Raw genomic sequence first — 21,764 nt, 5'->3', positions numbered from 1 at the left:
AAATTAAGAGTTTGTCTGCTCGCAGTTATTCACACAGACAGAGAATCCATTTAGTTTCGGCTGTTTGAACCACCTGAGGTGGAACGAGACAAAACATTAGGAGCTGATAGTTGCTGCTTTTTAATTTAGCAGCATAATGAACGTAACAAGCATGAACCACCCAGCTTCCCCTCTGAGTTCTTTGCCATTTCTTTTACTTTTATTTATTCAGTCATTTTCGAAAGACAAGACGAAAGCGGGGATGAAATATTCTTAGCATTTGTTCTATTCGTAGTGTTAGAATTAGTGAACATATCCAGGGCAAATGAAAATTTAAGATGTGTTGCATACAGAATTAGATTTTTTCATTTTCTGAGGAACGGATGCTTGTCCAAGCCATACTTGCCACAACATATTAAGCAGTTTTTCCATATTAGAAATAGTCGCCAGGGTGTTGTGGTAGTTGAGGAACCGAATTTATTCATAAACATAAATCTTTTGTAGCAATATACACATTATCTTTCAAAAGTTTGGGGTCTGTTCACATTATTTTTTTGAAAGAAAATAATACTTTTACATTCAGGAAGGATGGGATACACTGATAAAAAGTGATAGTAAAGACTCTTACAGTTATAAAACAATTGAAAATTACAAGATAATTGAAACGGATTAGACCATTAGCATCACGCTCAAATGACAGAAGAGTTTTTATATTTTTTGTATTTAAAACTTGACACTTCTGTAGTTACATCATGTACTAAGTCCGATGGAAAATTAAAAGTTGCAATTTTCTAGGCCGATATGGCTGGGAACTCTCATTCTGGCATAATAATAAAGGAACTTTGCTGCCGTACCATGAGTGCAGCAGGCACAATGATCACCAAGGTACGGCAGCAAAGTTCCTTAATTATTATGCCGGAATGACAGTATAGTCACTAACATTATTGGTCTTGAATATCGCTTTTTTCCGTCGGTCTTCGTACACCACATATCTACAAAAGTGTCAAGTTTTAAATAAAATCTTTGGTCATTTTTGAGCGAGATGCTGATGATCTATGCTAACTTGTATCTAAAAGTGCTACAGCCAGACCCAGAGATTGGCTGAATGGATTCGAAAACGGTAAAACTCTACTGTTTAACCCTAGGGCAGTTGGACAATGAGGCTATTTTCAAAAATAGTGGTGTGTTCCTTTAGAATATTTATTTAGGTATTTACATCATTGTTTAATAATAAAAAAAAAAAAAAAAGGGGAGCAAAAGTATAGACACTTGGAACACAGAATACTAGGCAAGGACCATAATAGAAGATTATTTATAACCCAGCCAAAACATACGTTTTTTAGGAGAATCTTAAAAGTGGTCAGAGAACAGGCTATTCTAATCTCTAAAGCAAGGTTATTCCACAACCATGGCCCAACCACTGAAAAACCTCAATCTCCTCTGTGATTGATTCTTGGACTAAAAGAAGATTCTAGTCTCTTTAAGCTTCTGGAAAGAGTATATGAGTGGAGCAATTCCGATAAATGAATGGGGGCTTGATCACATAAAGATTTATATACAATTCTGAATTTAATAGGCAGACAATGAAGGGTCCCCAGAATTGGAATAATAATGCAAGGTTGTTTTTTTTTTTTTTTTAACAGCTATTCTCTAATATGCCAGCAGCATTTTGCACCACTTGAAGGCGAGCAATTTGAAACGTATTCATCAAAAAATCCTAAAAAAAAAAAAAAAAGTATCACAGGTTCCCAACAATATTACGCAGCACAACTGTTTCCAGCATTGCTCATAAATCATATTAGAATGATTTCTGAAGGATTATATGACTAGCAATGACTGCTAAAAAATTGTCTTTGCCACCACAGGAAAAATTATACATTTGGTTTAAAAGCATTATATTCTGTGGAGATACAAGTTGGGGTGGAAGGGGGACAGACAAGTAAAAACTACAGGGTGGCAAGTACATAGAACAGACTGACCAAAGAGCTTGTTGCAATTTTAAATTAAGCGTGAATAAAGCCCAGAAATAACCAAAGGATCATATAAATATTGTCTGTGTTCATGTCCAGCTAGCGCGCATCCCAGCCTATTAATATGCACTACTAATGAAGCCAGTATGAAAGTGTTCATCATATAGAAGGTACAAGCTTATTTCATGGACAGCGTAATATATAGCCCCCTTTTAATGAAGCCTCGCATTTGCATATGGTGGACATAATAATTGCACATAACTCCATGTTTTCCGCTTCATGTGTTGTAGAGACAGCAGCGGCCTGCCCTGGGGTCTAGCACTAAGGCTTCAGCGGGTACTTGTGCAGTCAACGCTCTTCCAAAGATAGCTAGCTGGCGTGCGCACACACATATTAAAGCGCTGCTTTGTGATTCAACTAGCTCCCGTTCTGCAGTAAACTCCATTTAAATCAACCCATTAAAACTCCAAAGTGGAAGATTGATTTCTCCGATTCCTCCTTCCATCCAGGCATAAACGCGTTATCAGAGCTCACACCCGACTGCATCTCAGCGGTTAGAGAGGACTATGAACTGCCATGTTAAAGCTTTGAGACACAAGTGAGACTGCGAAACTTAATGACAGAGGGAGTTCAAGATGTCTGTGTTTATTTAGAGATGACGGCAATGAAGGTTATGACTGTCTATGTCCTGAATCAGGTAGCATGGGAGAATAGGATAAGCTAACTAAAGTCGACAAACAAAGTGATGCTCCCACCGGAAGAAGAGTCGAGCTATGTTTTGATACATTGTGGGAGCTTGGAACATTGTAAACAGCATTTTAAGGCACCGTCCTCAATACAAAGTCTGTTCAAAATGTCAGACAGCAACATTACTAAGATATCTTCGGCTAAAAAAGTTAAGGTTTGACTAAACATATTGCTGAAGGCAGCGACAGTCCAAGAAAGCATCCTGTAACCAAGCTGAGAAAATGAATGTCACTAGGGTTTGGAAAAGTTGTATTGAGATATACACATACACACATATCTGGATTTTAGGGGGCAGTATAATTATTTTGGAACATCGGGTTAGGAGAAAAACAAAGATGCCTGTGTGATACAGTCATTGCCCTTTAACAAGGGCCTGCTGAAATAGTTACTTAGGTTATTTATGAATAAAAAAAAGTATATATTTTCGTATTCTACCAAGCATTTGCGACAACGGGGCGAAACCAAATCCCATCGATAAAGAGAGTAAATTGGTAATCACAGACAAAAGAGGGAAGAGGTTCTCGGGCCGTTAGCTGCACCAAAGGCTTTCTCATTACGTGATAAACAAACCCCTAATGAGAGCTCATTTGCTGCATATTGCCCTCACTAAATGGCATCAGGGGTTGACATTTGGCTGTCTGTAACCTGCCGCGCTACTCCGCAGGGAAGACGCGGTCAGCTCATAGCCAATGTTCAACTGCACATGGCCTTGTGCCTCTTTCATTCAGATCTTTACCTGCCTCAATGTCATTTTAAGTCTGAAAAAATCTTAGAGCTTAGAGCACAGATAGCGCCAGCTATTATGCCTCCACGCTCACTTACCCAAGCATTAGAGCTTCTCATCAAAACACACCAGTGTCCGATTTATTTCCTTTCATTGTTTTTTCATTTTTATTTTTTTTAAACACCTCGCAGTTTTATAACTGCAGCATATAATTCTCAAGTGTAGAACTTCTGCATTAGACACTGATACTGTTGAAGTACACAGACTACTGTACATAAACCAAGACGTTTAGAGCAGGCATATCCAAATGGCAGACTGTGGTCCGGGTGAGGTAGGTAGTTAACTTTGTTTTCTGCTCATGATGACAGCATTTTGATTAAAAAGTGCTCCAGACAGCAAGAAGAAAACTATGAACCCCCATACAGTATCCTTTCTGACACTTCCGATTTATTTATTTATTTATTTTTTTTTTATATATTTTTAGAAGGATTCTCAGAAGCAACTAGCCTTGTGGAACTTCAATTGAATACATCTGGTTTAGAGAATGTTGGCAATTGCTGTAAGAACACCATCATGGGGTAAAAATGGGCTTTCTCCATTGTGTGTATTGTGTATTTTGATTAATTGCATTTTGGTAAGCACCAAATTAAAATGCATCACTGCATTACATTTGATTGTCAGGACATCATTCTCAGTTTTTAGTCAGCTTATAAAGCTATTTTTTTTATTCATTTCTGTAAGGCTTTTCCTGTGTGGAATTTCTGTCAAGTGGAGATTCGATTCCACGAAATAAGCCATTTGCACCATTTATTTTTTTTTTTTTTAACTGCAAGAAAGTTGAACATGCATACAGCCCAGAGAAATTAAAATGACAACCTGACAATAGCTCAGATTTTTGTTAATGCCCCCCAAAAATTGATGTTGCGTGAACCAAATACCACAAAAATCATTCAGCTCCAATATCTTTTCAAAAACGGTAGCATTTCTCATTAAGAACAGTTTCCATTCCCCAACCCTAGCTACAGGTAAGATGACAATATATCATTATGCACATTATGAAGAGTGCAGGAAGGGTAAAAGCGGGTCAGACTGGTTCATACAGCAGGTTTCCATGTGGGCGCTGTGGTATAGTCCTTTTAACCTTTATTCTGTCCCAGTAAAGATTTCCCCCTGCTTCAATACTCATTAATTGCCCTCCTACCAAGAATAGAAGCCATTACGAATGCCCTGAAATACCAGGGGGTCAGACAAAAGTCACAGTGAAACACAAGACACACCTACTCCTCTGACACGTTAATAAACCCGCATGGATATCTACATCATTTAGATTGTTATGTTTAAAAGGGACTGTTCATGCAAAAATGTCAAATGCTGGTCATTATTTTCTCACTCTCATCCAATTTCTAATTTGTAAGACTAACTGCCTAACTTCTCTGGAATACAGAAGAAGAATATCCAGGCCATTCCTCTTCATACAGTGAAAGTGAGCTCCTAAAAAGATCTGATCGTACTTGCATTTGAGTACAGTGGCCCATCAATATGCGCCTCACCAGGTCTGAAGTCAATAACAGTTGGTCTTGAGACAGAATCAGTGAAGTTTGATTTTATTGACGTTTAACCTGATGCAAAGTGTAGATCTTTGACTGCATGAGATTGCAAATAACATTTCGCTAAACTGAAGAGGCAAATAATGCTAATCATTCGTATGACTTCAGGAGACATTGAATATTTATATGGGACTAGCGTTTATTGGGTTTTGAAGCTCGGACATCGTTGGCATGATTATAAGTCACAGTAAGCATCTCCTCTTGTGACTGAATTTCCATTTACGGGTGAACAATAATTTTAAATAAACAATTTATTATGTATTGTGTTTAATTAAGGATTTATACAATTTCTGATTTAATTTTCAAGAGCCATTAACTGCTATGCTCATTAAGAAAGCCTTTGTTAGCAACCAACACTCAATCTCTTGAAGTCCATTTCATACAGTCTTGCTGTGTGCAAGATATACTTGAAAAATCACAAAAAGAAATCCGCCCATCAATCCATCTCTCTTCAGTCTGTATTCCATTGAAAAACTGCATGTGTACTGCTTCTGAGAAAATATTGGACTTTAAGTATTTCTTGGAAACCTGCCCTAATGAGAACGAATTCCAGAATAGAAATGCCTTTTTTTTATATTTAGAAAGACATATGAAGGGCTAAATGGATTGAGAGAAAGACAGAGGAAAAGCCAGAGGCCATCTTTAAGACACATACTGCGAACTCCTGAAATCCAACTGCTATGAAAAACCAGTGTCCCAGAAGAAAAGACTAATTTTCACAGTTTGATATGCTGGGCTAGAACCATAATGGAGACTTATTTAATACTTCACATCAGGTCTTCCCCTCAGTCTCTCCCACTGAATCAAAATGATCTTCATAAGAACAATCAAATTTTTAGGCATTTTCAAACTTATCCTATATGGAAGTGCACTTTGCTTTTATAGAGTTTTCCATGGTCTTGGTTCAATAATGAAATGTACGTGAACACTTATTTAAGGTGCGTTAAAGATATTTAAGATTAACTAAAGTTAATTAGATTAGACTAGATTAACTAGTACCATTCAAATAGTACTATTCAAATAGTGTTTATTTTAACATCCACACAAGCCTAACTGAAACACTGGCTTAATAAATTATATTATACTTATTATACTTAATAAAAACTAATGGAAGACAGGGAGAGTGTTCAGTAAACCCTTATTATTTGTCTTATACTGTTTGGTGAGACTATTGTAAAATAACTTTAAATATAGTGATGTGCCATTTTATCGTCACTTTTAAAACAAAATCCTTCACTTTGCACAATGTCCATTATACTATGTGAACTCCAAAACTGTGTATTGCATGACTATCATTAACTTATAGAGTTGTCTCCCTAAACAGCACTGCGTTGCAATATCAATCCCAGAATGCACAGCAACAACAAGGCTTAACTCTATTAATTGTTTTTTTTTACTCTGCCAGTGGTTGAGATTTCTTACATGCCCTGCCAAAATTGTCACTGATTCCAATTTTCTCTGATTAATCTACCCTTTTTCTTTTGTCATTTTATAAACCTTCACAACAACGGCAGGCATATTATACGTGGATCCTAACAAACATCTGATTTTCTCCCAAAAGTTCTTGTTCGCATAAGCTATAACCAGAGTAAACTGTTTTAGGTAGGATATTCCCCAAGATGGCCATTTTTCACAAAATTATTTGTGTATTCTGTAGTGTCAATAGCTTAGCAACATGCTAACATCATGAAAACAAATGAGGTGAATCATTTGTATGCCAATCATGAAGAGAGCACATTGGGAGTTGCTTCCTATCTTCCAAATCAGATTCTTCATTTCCTTAGAAGGCATCTGCCTATGTAGACAGAAAGGCAACTCACTATGTTCCAGAAAACAGCTAGTCAATTATTTTATGAGTGGACTTCCCTGCTTCTTCCCTTCAAAAAAGGCAAGAAGCAGAAAGGAATTGTATGGGAACTGTTTGTCTAGGGACGGCTTGACCTGAACAGATTGCACTGGAGGAGGTGAAATCATAGGTTGGGTGCAGCAGATTCAACAGATCTACCATAACACCACTATACCTCTTACTAGTCTATGTCAGGACAGTCTTGGAGGGCACAATAGGGTATCGCTTATCTACCATCGTGTGTGAAAACAAACCAACAAAAAAGGGAAGGAATATACAGTGAAACAAAAGGATAAGGAGACCGAATAGGAGAAATAATCTCTCTGCTGACACATGGCACAGGCGGGTAAAGTCGGAGGCCCGGGGCTGTTGTCTGAATGCCAAACAGCAGCCGTGTGCTGCAGAGCTGGTGCAGGGGATAATTCTGAATCACTGGGCACTGTAAACACAATAAATCAACCGCCCCACAACAACACACTGCTGATACACACCACTGACTCGCTGCATATTCAACAACACACACACACTGAGCAGTCTATTCACTCCACAGAGATGCAAGTTTAAAGAGAAGGCAAAGATTTAGAAAGAAAAAAAGATTCACACAGATTTCTGCACTTTGAATGCTTTTTAAACCTGTAAAATTACGTAATTATGACTCAAACTGAATATTTGACAGGACAGGTCAAAAGCAGGACGCGACTTGATTAATTAAGGAAGTGATAAGAAAGGGAAGTGGGAGTTCCATTCCTGAATGAAAGTTTGCATATTTAAATCAACCAGTTCATTTAAAAGAAATGGCTCAAAAGAATGATTAATTCACTGATCCGTGAGTGGTCAGTGACCCGATGATTCAATCAGAGTGTTTTTAATTCTTCAAAAATGCCCCATTTGTGTCCCACAGAAGAAGAAAAAGAAAAAAAAGAAATCTTTATGCATTTATAATGACATAAGTATGAGTAAACAATGACTGGACTGAACTGAAATTTCTGGATGAGTAACGCTAACCTGAAAGAGACTTTCAGAGGCAGTTATTACGTTTCCTACAAAGACAACTTTTTATGATATTCCTGGTTAAACTCTAAAATAAAACAAATACATTTAAGGTATAGTTCACCCAAAAATCATAATTCTGTCATTAATTGCTCACCCTCACGTAAAAGCTCTCTGACCCTCCCAAAGACAGCAAGGATCCTTACATGACTGATGCTCGGGAATCATAACAAGGAGATGGTTCAACTGTAATTTTACAAAGCAACGAGAATACTTATTGTGTGCAAAGAAAACAAAAATAATGACTTCAAAATTCTTCTCCTCTGCGTCACCATATAGCGCCATTTTGGATGCATGGGAATATGTTGTTTACATTCACATCAAAGCATAAGCAACGTAAACAGCGTATCCACATACGGTGCTGATGACACAGAACAGTGTACGTTGTTTACGTATCTGATATTCTCCCAAAATGGCGCTATAGTAGGAAACGAATTGTTGAATAGAGTCATTATTTTTGTTTTCTTTGTGTATAAAAAAGTATTCTTTAAGCTTTGTAAAATTATGGTTGAACATCAAACACATAATTTGTGTTCCGAAGATGAACAAAGTTCTTACAGGTTTGGAACAACGCGATGGTAATTAGTAATTAATGACAGAATTTTCATTGAACTATCCCTTTAACGCATTTGATCAATAGTAGTAAATACTATATAGCAAAACTCAACTTCTTAATTGTTACATAATCGGAAAGTGTCAACTATTTTATTGGTTAAAAAAAAAAAAGCAAATCTCGGCTGCATAATTGTTTACAGTATATTGCTGCCAAAAATGTAAACTATATTATCGTACAGCTCTCTATATAAAGTTGAATATATATTATATCTAACTTGATCATCATACATACAGTATACTTATGTAGGGCGATATAGACACTACATAGCAAATCTCAACTACTTGATTGCTTGTATCACTGCAAAAATGCAGGCATTGAGCTGGGATGTTTGAGTGATTGACAGGATGAGGAAAAGTAAGACAAGAATCCAGTTACAGATATGGGACTTTTGGTTATACAAGCAAACTCATATTGTACTTATGGTGACACATCCACCCTCTCCAAGCCTCCATGCCTAAACCCTTTACCTCTCAATGGCATGGAACAAGTGAGAGTGAGAGGGGACAGGAAATAGAAGAGTCTCAAAGGGACGGTGCAATGTCACCTTACAGCAGCTGCTGTTGTCATCACACTAATGCAGGCGCGCTGACCCCTCAACCCTGCAAGTTAATGAGGGAGGAGGGGTCTCATGCAAGGACGACACACACTGCGGCTCAGGGACCGCACAACAGGATACAAAAAAACAAACAAAAAACTTACCTGGAAATCCTTTTCCTCTAGTATCTCTTTCCTCCATCGCACCAGGAAGGCAGCGCACACGTACAAATGGAAATGAGAGAATCCTTCAGGCTCTGCCTGTGAACATAAAGATGAGAGTAACACTGAAGTCACGATTAAAAGAGTCATATCGATTTGCATTATGACCTCCCAATTATGAACTCATTAACATATGACCACCCTAATTTGCCTAGCAGCATGGTTCAATATAAATAAATAATTTCAAAATTGAAATAAATCAATAACACACGTTTTATCTTGTATTTCTAATATACTTGCCGTTTAATTAATTGTTACATGCTTTTACAGTGTCTTTTTGTTTTTTGTTGAACTGTGCAGCGATTGAAAAAAAAAAGGCCAATTCACAATTTATTAAACATATAAAATGTATATATTTACATAAATATGTAACACTTATATTATAGGGACATTTATAGGGGAAATCTCACACTATTAACCAGTTGCTTATTAGCATGCATATTACTAGCATTATCTTGCAAATCTAACATTTGTTATATTTTAGCGTTTGATTAACTGTGTTAGCTTTTGTAGGACAGAGGCCATTTACAAATATAAGTCTTAGAGCCACAGTAGCAAAAACAGAAAATGCTAAAAAAAAAATTGATGCAAGAAACCTTGACTAATATTAAAAGCAGACGTCAGATGAAACAGATCAAGTGCTACATAACTGTCCAATAAGATCTCTTTAGGAAAACAGTGTATCAGCGTTTAAATGAGAATTTTTATTATTAAGAGATCGAGAAAAATTCCTCTATTTAGTTTGACCTTTCACGTTTCTCATTTAAATTTCTCTCACCACTTATCCCATCTCCTCATTTAGACTTCTTGGCACATTTTCTGATGGTGTCGAAACAAAACAATGAAATTAAAGGGCAGGCTGAAACAAGATGAGCCTTTACGTGAAGCCTAGCGGGTATAATAATAGTAACTATTTAACAAGGCCTTGTGTCCGCGGAATGGGACACAAAGTGGAGTATGTAATCCTTCTCAAACACCTTGTAATGTGATAACCCTCTTGAACCAATCCATTCTTCATCTGAATAAGAACATATTGTCAGAAAAGAGCTACGGTCAAAGCAGGAGCATTAAGTCGCCAAAAGGGATGCAACACAATCACAGCCAATTTGAACATATGCATGCTCATATTGCTTTTGAATAAATTATTATATATTTTTAAGTCACCGAAACAATGCAGTCGACAAAAATGTTATGTGGCAGCTACTTTCAAATGAGGATTTGCTCCATTTTGGTCGCGCTACCATAGACATCAGTGTTTATATTTGAGTTATAAACTTCCATCCCAGTATTTCTATGATACTATGAATGCCTGTCCGGACAGAAATGATACTCGGTAGATGAAAAGACTGTTTGTGAAGCTCTCTGTGCGTCAGCGGCAGTGCGAACACAGATTTGAATGATCCAGTAAGACATAGGTTTAATAGAAATGAGATCGCGAGGTTGTCTGAATCGAGATCGCGATCTTTTTTAACGATTAATCGTGCAGCTCTAGGAGGTTCATTCCGAAAAGTCTGGCTACGTGAGATGCCACCTGAGGAGCCCACGTGGCGTAACCACTTCAGCTGGAGGTGCAATGAGCTCCACGCGCAGAGGGGGGAAGATTATCTGCAATGCCAGACACGGACAGGAGGGTCCTAATGAAAATCAATGAACGTGTTTCTTCCAGCAATAAACAGGAAGGACAGGTCTCCTCTTCAAGGGTAAATGCGGGCAATGGAAATCTTCCCAACTGTACAGCGTGTTAGAGCGCTCACACACAAACAGCACGGTATACGGCAAAGGTGGCAGGAAGTGGTTTCGTGACTGCGCACGTTACATCCAGTCCAATTACCCCGCAGTCATTCTCAGTCACCTCCTCGTCAAAGTGACCACACAAGCGTGAAATGCACTTAATTAGACACTCAATAGACAAGGCCGGGCTGCAAGGGCATCTGCATATGTTCAGTTGTGCGGGAATGAACACTATAATGCAGAGCTCTGGCTTTCTTCCACGTATTTATAACAGGAAGTGTTGTCGGGAATTGCTGTTAATGACATGCACCACTAATTTTATTTTGTTAAAAGACTTAATCCCTGGAAACTGTTGTTTACATAAATAAAGGCGACAGGTGGACTAGTGATAAGACGCCATTTTTTTAATGCATTTTTAATTCACCCAAAATTAAAATTCTGTCATTATTTGCTAACTCTCATGTTCGTTAGAACTTAAATGTCTTTCATTCTGTTCTAAAATTGTATGTTTGACAATGTATAAGCTGCTCTTTTCTGTCAAGTGAACACATTCCGGTCCTGGAGGGCCACTTTCCTGCAGAGTTTAGCTCTGACCCTAATTAAACACCTGAACAAGGCAATCAGTGTTTTTGGGATTACTAGATAGATACAGACAGGTGAGTTATTATGAGGGCTGAAGCTAAACTCTGCAGGATAGTGGCCCTCCAGGATCGGAGTTGCCTATCCCTGCTGTAAGGTAACCAGGGGTTGCAAAAGTAATATACGGTATATATATATATATATATATATATATATATATATATATATATATATATATATATATATATATATATATATATATATATATATATATATATATATGATGCTGAAGTCTTTGTCAGGAACAGAATTCAATTTAAGCTGTAAATTCCTCCCCTATCCACCGTATTCCCAAACGCAAATGTCAGCCTATGGGCTATGACTTTCAGTTCATTAGCTTCTTTAGGGAAATAAAGAGAAGAATAACAACATGCAGTAAACAGTAAAACATTACAAACCAGTGTGTTCATAATTAAGATAATACACTAAAATAATATGGTAAGACACACTAATTTGCAATATTAAGCAGCAAATGAGTGGTTTTGTACAGCTAACAATAGCTGGAAGCAAATGAGAGCGGAAGCAAAACCCATAAAATTTACAAATGCCCATGTCTATTGTTAGAATAAGGTGGATACAGATGTAAAATGTAGTATTTTGTATTATTTATCTACTAATATATTATTTATTCATATTTTGAATTTAAAAGTACTAATAAACTGATTTTTATTATTTCAGTTTCTGTTTTACGATTTAGTTTGCCATAAAAAAAGCACTTTAGCCAAATCAGCATTTCTAATTTTCAAGTTTTTAACTTACATTTATATTTGATTTCAGCTTATTTTCAGTTAGTATCAATTAGTTTTAGTTAACAATAACACCACCGCTCAACTATAATTAGCCCTTTTTTTAATTCGAACTTGCATGCATTCGGTTACAAAACATCACAACCGTTTAGTGTCACTGGTGTCACATCTGGAACTGTGTGATTTGATGTGCCAAATATGAATTATTATGCGCATGTTCAAATGAAATTTGGAAGCTGCAGTGGAGTGGAAGATTATAAACAAATTTTCTGTCTGTTCCTCATGCAATGCTATTTTACAGTCCTTTTTCGAGTTTGACGGTCCCTGGTAACCATCCATGTTCACTGTATGGGAAACAGCAGCTTGGAGACATTTCTCCTTTGTGTTCCACAGAGGAAAGTATATGACAGCAATTATATAATATTCGACCTCTATGATACAAAATGCAATTTGTGCTAAAGCAGAAAATACTATGTCTAAATATAATCCTCATCATATAAACAAAAGCTGCTCCGGTTTCCGAGAAGGCGTATGTGTTATTAGTGTATTTTTTCGAAGCTTGTGGTCTAGTTTTATGTGGGAGAGAAGGCTGGGTTCACCTTTAGAAGTGCTGTAGTTTTTCTTCATTGATCATTTTAATTATTTTGTCTGTCTTTCCCTCGGGGGGCGAACAGTTGATGATGGGTCTTAATTAATGGGGCCAGTGGGGGGAACAGACACAGTGGTCCATTCTGGAACGTTCTGACGCACGTTCTGGTGACACACTTCAGGTGGGATAAGTTTGAAACGAGGACAAACTCAATCCACGTAGTCCATGATTACACTTTTGTTCACTATACTATATGTTAGGTTACAGCGAAGTTATAATTCCATAAGTTATAATGAAATAAATGCACGCACAAACACAAATCAAAGAACGTGCAATGTGAGTGGCGCTTGGCTGTGCAGAAGTCGGTCCAAAAATATGAAAACTTGAAATTGAAATATAATCCTCAAATTTGGTATAATTTAAATCTAGTATCAATTTAGTCATATACGAATTAAACCACATTTGTGAATAGTCAGTTCTACTCTAACTAAAATCCAACTGAAATAAAATTAATAAGAACATGACTATAATACTGTAATATAATGTTGTGAATTCTTATTGTTTGTTATTTGTTGTCCACATTGTATTAATAATAGGCCTTCATGTGTCTTCAAAATACATATTTTTATATGAATTGTAACCAAGTTTACATATTTTTTCACATATCTTGATTTTTTTTTGCCTTGCAATTTTTAAACTAAAAGTGTTTGATTAATCAGAATGCACACATTCGTATTGATTCAGCTTTCAATATAGTTAAAAAAAAAAAAATGGCACTTTAGGGTAAGACTTTAGTTTAGGGACCATATCCTACATCCCTAATCTTAGCCAAAACTTAACCATAATTACTAACTTACTAACTATTAATAAGCAGCAAATTAGGAGTTTGAGGCAAAAGTCAAGTCGTAGTTGTCATAGTAAAAAACAAAATATTGTTTCTGTCTGTTAATAGCGATTATTGTACCATAAAATAAAGCGTGACCAAAAAGACATAATATACATACACACACACACACACACACACACACATATACATATATATATACACATACATTATATATATATATATATATATATATATATATATATAATTATAAAAAAATATACTTATTATTATTTAATTTATTAATTAATTAATGTTTTTTCCGCAGTAACTACATTGCAGAGAACTAGGTCTGTTTACCATGTCTAGGGAAGTCCAATCCACATATAAAATTTAGAGAACAAGTTCCATAACTTGAAGTATCATTAATGTTTGTGGCACATGAGGGACGAGTTAATAGGGTTTGCTCAAATCGTTAGTCAGCACTACTAATTTTATTATGGGAGCAAACGAAAACCACTCTTGACAAACATGCTCAAAGCGGTAGCCGTCCAAAGCAGAACCTCGTAACATCTTGATGGATTTTCATGTAAATACAAGTGTAAGCTTACAGCCATAACATAAAATCTTCTGGGGCACGGATCTGAGGTATCATCATGATAAACAGCAATGTAGCAGTCAGAGCGCTTTGGCAGAATTTTGATGACAAGCACTGGAGATCATTGGTTAGCGAAAAGCCCGCAGTCAGTTTATACTTCCATCACCGAGATCCTTAGAGAGTCAGTTCTGATATTAAGCGTGCTCCTTGTTCATGCAAACACACTCAAAATTTACCAACAAGTCTGTTGAGAGGGAGTAGATCTGACATCGAACAGCTCACAACATTCATATCTACCCATCCTTCAGCCCCAAGCAAGAAGAGAGATAGAGCGCGCAGATGAAATGGAGTGGGTCGCTCTGAGTTATGTTCAGGGTGATGATTGCCTATTGGTGTAACCTACCGGCCTTAATCAGAGCAGCAGGGAAGATGACCGTCTGAGGGTATCAAGCTGTGACACGCTCCCTGCTACTGTGCTTTATTACTTTATTAAACCTCTCTCTACCTGTGAGATGTGAGACTCCTGCTGTCAGTGGGGGAAAAAAATATCGCCCACTGTCTGGGAGCATGTGTGCAGTCAAATGTCAAAAGGGAGACCTCTATAACTTGGGAGGATGTGTATATCTTTCCGCGGAACAACAAAAAGCAACAAACATGACACTTATGATGAGTCATGACCCGGTGTTGATCTAAGAGTGCACGTGGTTAAGAATGGATGAGTGAAGGATTTCAGATAGTGACTGCAGTTAAAATGTGAACGACTGTGTAAATGTTCACCTGTTTGCCAGTGTCAAGTCAGATCTACGCCAGGGTCAAAATATAACCACACTTGGACTCCTCGGGGGAGCTTATTTCATTGTAAATGATCATGTGAATTTTAGGTATATTATTAATGCATGATATTTAATATTACTGTTCAAAGAGTTTAGGGACAGAACGATTTTTGTTTTTATGAAAATGATCTTTTTATCTTTTTTTAAATTATCTTTTTATGCAGTATTATCTTTTAATAATAATTCATATGATCTATTACTATTTTTTTTTTTTTTTTTTACAGAAACCCTCAATGACAAAAATATCTTAAGCATCACCACCAGTCTTAAGTTCAGTTAAAATGACAAATATGCATTCATTAAAAGTTCATTTTTACATAAAGGCATTGTGCTACTAAATATTACTATCATTTAGTAAAATGTGATACTGCTACTACTGTTGAAAAAAAATTATAAAACTTAATTTTTTTTAAAGAAATAAATCACAAAATATTTCCTCCATGTTTTAATTTTAAGAGCAAATCCCCTTTATTTACAAAAAAATAAATAAAATGTGTTCAAATTTCATAAATTAAAAGACAAATTAAATTTGGGTGAAACTTGTTTACTGTTTTTCATAATTATATAACTTGTAGAAAAACTTTAAACACACTTGTAAATAAGTATAAAGAATGGCATTAGTTTTATTTTTAGTGATAAATTTTTTATTTATTTTAATAAATGTTTTTTTAATTAGCATATTTTTGTGTTTTGCTTTGGCACCGAAATTGGTACTGAGAACCGTGGATTTTCACTGGTATCGGTACCGAATACTGAAATATTGGTACCGTGACAACACTACGGAATAGTATGCCTATTATTAACATATTGGCTGTCTTCATCTATAAGTCGCTTTGGATAAAAGCGTCAGCTAAATGAATAAATGTAAATGTAAATGTAAATATATTAGTACTTTTAAAGCAAATATTCTGCATGAGCTTTTTCTACATACATAATCCTACCCAGTACCTATACCTAACTCATATCTTACTTTAATAAGCAAATTAGGTTTTTAATTCCTTTTTTTTTTTTTTTTAGCAAAAGATGTAAAGGTTTGTTGGTTGCACTTTATTTTACAGTACGTACTTACATGTACTTATAGTGTACTAACAGTGTATTTATCTAAGAGAGTTCTTGTAACACAAGGTAACTACATGGGGTAGGGTTAGGTTTAGGGGTAGGTTCAGGGTTAGTATCTAGTTATTACATAGTTATTGTAATTACTATAATAAGTACAGATTATGTACATGAGGAACAGGACTGTAAAATAAAGTGCTACCGGTTTGTTAATACAAAAAAAAAAAAAAAACTTCTACTACTAATGCTAATTAGTTGCTCCAATTAATTTTAGATCTGATATTTGATGTAACAGATGAACTCTATATACAACTCAAAATACGATTGTGAGACTGATCTGTCATCAAGTTGGTAAGCCTTCGTTTGATCCAGCAGGTCAGTGCAGGTCTGCCCTCTTTTCTCCTCATCAACCAAAAGTGTCCTTCCAATTTAAGCTACACAGAGTTCTGGCCTTTGATGTGGAGCAAACTCATACACAGTCCACGAGGACCTTAAAAGTTTGGACTATTTATAACTTGACTTTTGGCAACACAAATGCGAAACCTAAGATGACAGGTCTTTCTACAGTCGGTAAGGGCGGGCAATGTACTTAGAGAGGACAAGAGAAAGAGAGTGAACACAAGACAAAGAACTACATCATCTGACCAAAGGTGTTACACTTTTCCAAGCACCACGTTCCCATAGGAACTGAAGCTTTCAAGCTTCAAAAAGGATGCTAAAGTACTATAAATGTAACATCAAAGTGTCATATGACTTCTGAAGCCATATGTGTTCCATAGAACATACATGTTGTGCGCTAAGTTGCTATTAATGAATAATCTTCTGAATTTAGCAAGCTGTTAACTGCTGAGACCAGATCAAGCCAGTGAGTTTAACTCCATTACTGGATCAACCAATCTGACTTGAAAGAATAATTCACATGAATGAGCTAAAGAGAACTGGGATAGATGTTAATGTTTTCAATGAATAATGACTAAAAATACTTTAAATACTTACATATTAAGTAAAACTTACAAAGAATATGGTGCACAAGTCATATGTACCACTTTTAGGGTACTTTAATGTTTCACACAGTCCTTTTTTGCTGTAATGGAAAAGAACAACCAGTACAACTATTTAAAGTTCTCGTTTGGTGTTCCAACTTCTAAATTAAAACAGATGTTTGGGACAACATAAGGGTTAGTAAATGATGCCAAACGTTTCATTTTTGTGCATACGGATCCTAAAGGAATAAGGAATATAGTCATAGCAAGTTCTCTGAAAGCAATATTTTGTCTGAGAGCTACTAAGTCTTGTTCGATTAAGGAGTGAATTTGTCCAGAGCCATTCACTGAAGTCAGCTTCAGCTCAAGTGGGGCGCAGCAGGGTTGACTTTTGCTAACATTTTTATCGTGAATGATTGAGTGCAGGGCACCCGGTGAGCTGTTGCTCTGTAAGTGATTGAGCAGGAACTACGAAGGAGCTAGCAGAGGGGATTTAAAGTAAGAAGTGATGAAATATTGATGTGCAAGGGGCTGTGCCGGTGACCTGGACCTTGCCTTCTGGGTACTGCCTTTTCTGTGTCAGAAAACATAGGGCAATCATTAGGGGAACCCCAGGGGACAGGTAAAGGGATTCAGGTCGCAGGTCCAAATCCCTGTTGGGAAGATTCCGTCCAAATGTGCCTTACGGTGAGGTTTTAGATCAGAAGTCGATACGGATGAGGAGTAAGAAGAATGGAACTACAGTTTGGTGCACAGATGCAAAGCCGAATCTGTGAAATCCTTGGATGTGAATTTCAGATCTGGGAAGATTTCATTGGTATTCGAGCCTTTAGGAATATGCAGAAGAGCGTAGTTGGAATTGGCTAAAGCTAGTGCTTCTTTCCTTGGGGAGATACTGCAGATAAGCCTGTCCTAGCAGAAGCAATCTTCTAGCTCATTACCGAGGCAAAAGTCTTGAGCTGGGGGAGTTTTGCTAAACTGTACAGGGCTAACAAGCGCCTGTGAACAGCAGGAAACGCATTGACCATTGCGAGCATTCGAGCTGAATCTGCTAATTCACGGCATGCCAACAAACCGTTGTGAAGTCCCCTTGGCTCTATAGCACAGAGAAGTTGGTGCAAGACCGTCAGTCTCTCGGCTCAAACACCAACCGGGGGAGGCAGGGACGCTGATCTCTTTAACGCAGACGCTATCACGCTTCACACTTAGCCGCACATGATAACTTTTTCCAAGCAGTCCTCTGACAGAAACGGTTTCAGCCACGGCTTAAACATAACTGAGAATGTGGACCAACAAGATAGAAAAAAAAACCCAGAGCTCCCCCTAAAGGCAGACCACATAACAAGTTATGAAATGATGAGGTTTGTCGGCAATATCAAACACTCATCCTGGGGGGGCGTCTCGCCAAAGTCAGCGTCCAGATGTGTGACGCACAGTTAGAGGTGTGAGCACACAACATTAAAAGAGACTCCTTGCTTGCCTTGGGCTTCTAATAAGTCTCCCCACTGAGAAGCCCAACAAACGCACCGGAGAACGGAGTATGTGATGTGGTTGTACAGTAAAGAGCATAAGACCTTGCCGTGGGCAATGTAGACACACACGCATACACACACATTTATTCTTTAGTCCACTGACTTCTATTGACTGTGATGGGTCACGAAACATCCCTGTTCACTTTCTGCTGTGCACGGTAGCTCAATAATTGAAGGCCACGCTATTGATGCGTTTGGTGGGAAGGAAGCTACAAAACCACCTGCTGGGTTACAAGCTGCATCATGACAGAGCAAGGTTTCATACATTAAATGAGCTCATACTTTATATGTACTGCTGGGAATGTGAGGATGCGCACTTGGTGGAAGTTAATGGAGAAATGAACATTCAAAACGCTCATATGGTTATGTGTTAGTGTTGAGACCCACACAAAGGAATACTACAGCCAAAGACAAGGGTAATTGTAGCAAGGACAGCACAAAGTACAATAGCTTTTGCAAGCCTCTGCTATACACACGGCAGATGGCTGTGATACACATCCAGTGCATCGAAGGACCACAGAGGGACTATTATGTTTTTAGGTTCAAGTAGAACAAGACATACAGAAAGTGTAATTGGAATGATGGGAGGACACCTCAGGCACTGCGCATGATACTTATATTGCAAATAATGTAACTCTGCTCCAGTGATGAAACCGTGTCAGTACATAACTAATACCTACTTTGGTGTGATCTGTTTGGCCAAGTCTACAGAGACTTGCTATTTCAAAACCAAGTAGGATAACAAACTGTCCAATTTCGACATGGCTGGCTCTGTGCATAAACAATAAATATGCAAATATGGAAACAGAAATGCCAGACATGTAAGAGATACAAATAGTGATTAACAGTTCTTAACGTTTGCACATTTTCATTGTTGAGGTTATCACACGTGTAAGGTAACAGGGTGCATATTTTATATGTACTGCATGCATTTGTACTCTAATTTTACTTACTGTCATGATATTTTATTGCTTTTAGCTGGCCAACAATGCATTTTTGCCATATACACTGCATATTTCCACAGAATTTAAACACGCCAGTAAGAAAAATCTAGATAGGCTCTGCCCCTTGCATGATTGCTTATAGTTTTAAATAAACTAGCGTATTTTCCGGACTATATGTCACACTTTTTTCATAGTTTGGCTGGTCCTGCGACTTATTTATCCAAATTAATTTGACATGAACCAAGATAAATGAACCAAGAGAAAACATTACCATCTACAGCCGCGAGAGGGCGCTACATACTGCCAGAGATGCTGCTCAGTGCTCCTGTAGTCTACACCTGAGCAGCATAGAGCTCCCTCTCGCGGCTGTAGACGGTAATGCTTTCTCTTGGTTCTAAATAAATGCGACTTATAGTCCAGTGCGACTTTAAATATGTTTTTTTCCTCTTCATGACGTATTTTTGGACTGATGCGACTTATACTCAGGTGCGACTTATAGTCCGAAAAATACGGTACATCATCTGACCACATGCTTTATACTTATCCATGCACAGTTTAGTGCGAGGAATCAAAGTTTATGTTACTATTAACGGATAATCTTCTATAACCTTCAGTAAACTGACTTCATTTGGAACTGGATCAACCGATCTGACTAAAAAAAAAAAAAAATATTAGTTTGAGAATCTTTACATTCAGTTAGCAATAAGCGTCATCTGTAAATACAAAAAAACGACATTATATATTATATTATATCATATATTCAACACTGGAATTTCCCTTAGGCACTGTCTGCCATCTTGGATGAACAATTTTCTGAACTTGTAACAACCCATTCTGGGAGCAGCACATCCTATAAAAGGTTGTATGCAATGTTGCCTGGAATTTGACAGAAAGCCTCCAATTCCCAAAACTGCTGTCTAATGAGGCTGCTCACTAGGTTTTGAGGTACAGCCAGGGAATCTCATAGAATGTGAAGCCTGCCAAGAAACCAGAAGCCTCCCCTGAACTTTATACAAAGATAAGCGTTCTAAATTAGTTAAATTAAAGATGCCGTCAGCAGTTTTGGAATAGCACTCATACAATTTTTCCTACAAGCCGACAGATATCACTAAAATAGGTGTCCTGAGAAATCACATCTGTCTCTGTAACAGCCCTAGGATCTGCAAACAGCAGGAAGAGTCAGGAAAGCGGCCCACACTTTAATTTGTTTTAGTCAATCAGAAACGTTCTCTGCCTATGAATCCTGTTTTGTATTCAGAAAAAGCTTAATGTGCACTGTTAAGTTGTTCATTACATACTCAGACAGAGGAAACGTCTTGGAAAATTAATTGGGAAAACCTCCATTTTGGAGATTTTAGATGCACAATGTGGCTTACACTGTAAAAAGATTTTTCAAAGTTGTAACTACAACAAAGATAATTGGGGCATGTTTTACTATTTCAGTAGAGTTTCATTTGTAATTCAATCTGTTACTTGCTGTTTCTTTGTAATTACTTGTGAGGTTTCAGTGTAATTTAAAAGCAATTTGTGAAATTGTTTCCTAGCCTTTTATTTTTTCAAGCAATCCAAAGTTGTAAATTAAACAAAGATTACAGAAGCATGTTTTACTATTTTAGTCTTTCTACTTCAAAGTTTCATCTGTAATTCAATGGGTTACTTGCCATTTCTTCATAATTAATTGTAAAGTTTCAGTGCAATTTAAAAGCAGTTTCTGAAAACTTTCCTTTTTTTTTTTTAAGAAAATCGTACACAACGCATGGACTATAGGCATTCTAATAAAATTACTGAAAAATTTCCGGTTGCACTTTATTTTACAGTACGTGTACTAACATATACTTATAGTGTACTTACAGTGTATTTATCTAAGAAAGTTCTGGTAATACAAGGTAACTACATGGGGTAGGGTTAGGTTTAGGGGTAGGTTCAGGGTTAGTACCTAGTTATTACACAGTTATTGTAATTACTATAATAAGTACATAGTATGTACATGAGGAA

At 37.0% G+C, this 21,764-nt stretch overlaps 1 protein-coding gene across 3 annotated transcripts in view; it reads right to left on the bottom strand.

The window, feature by feature from the left end:
- Positions 1 to 21,764, bottom strand: part of tbc1d22a (TBC1 domain family, member 22a) — a 133,495-nt gene that overhangs the window by 9,756 nt on the left and 101,975 nt on the right. For all 3 annotated transcript variants that reach the window (XM_052555271.1, XM_052555272.1, XM_052555273.1), the window contains one exon: positions 9,239 to 9,334. In XM_052555271.1, coding sequence (XP_052411231.1) covers positions 9,239 to 9,334 — 96 coding nt within the window. The remainder of the gene's footprint in view (positions 1 to 9,238; positions 9,335 to 21,764) is intronic.

This window comes from Carassius gibelio, chromosome B4, assembly GCF_023724105.1.
Source record: "Carassius gibelio isolate Cgi1373 ecotype wild population from Czech Republic chromosome B4, carGib1.2-hapl.c, whole genome shotgun sequence".
In the NCBI taxonomy this organism is placed as follows: Eukaryota; Metazoa; Chordata; class Actinopteri; order Cypriniformes; family Cyprinidae; genus Carassius; species Carassius gibelio.
The sequence above is the reverse complement of the archived record's forward strand: the minus strand, read 5'-3'. Positions and strand labels throughout refer to the sequence as shown.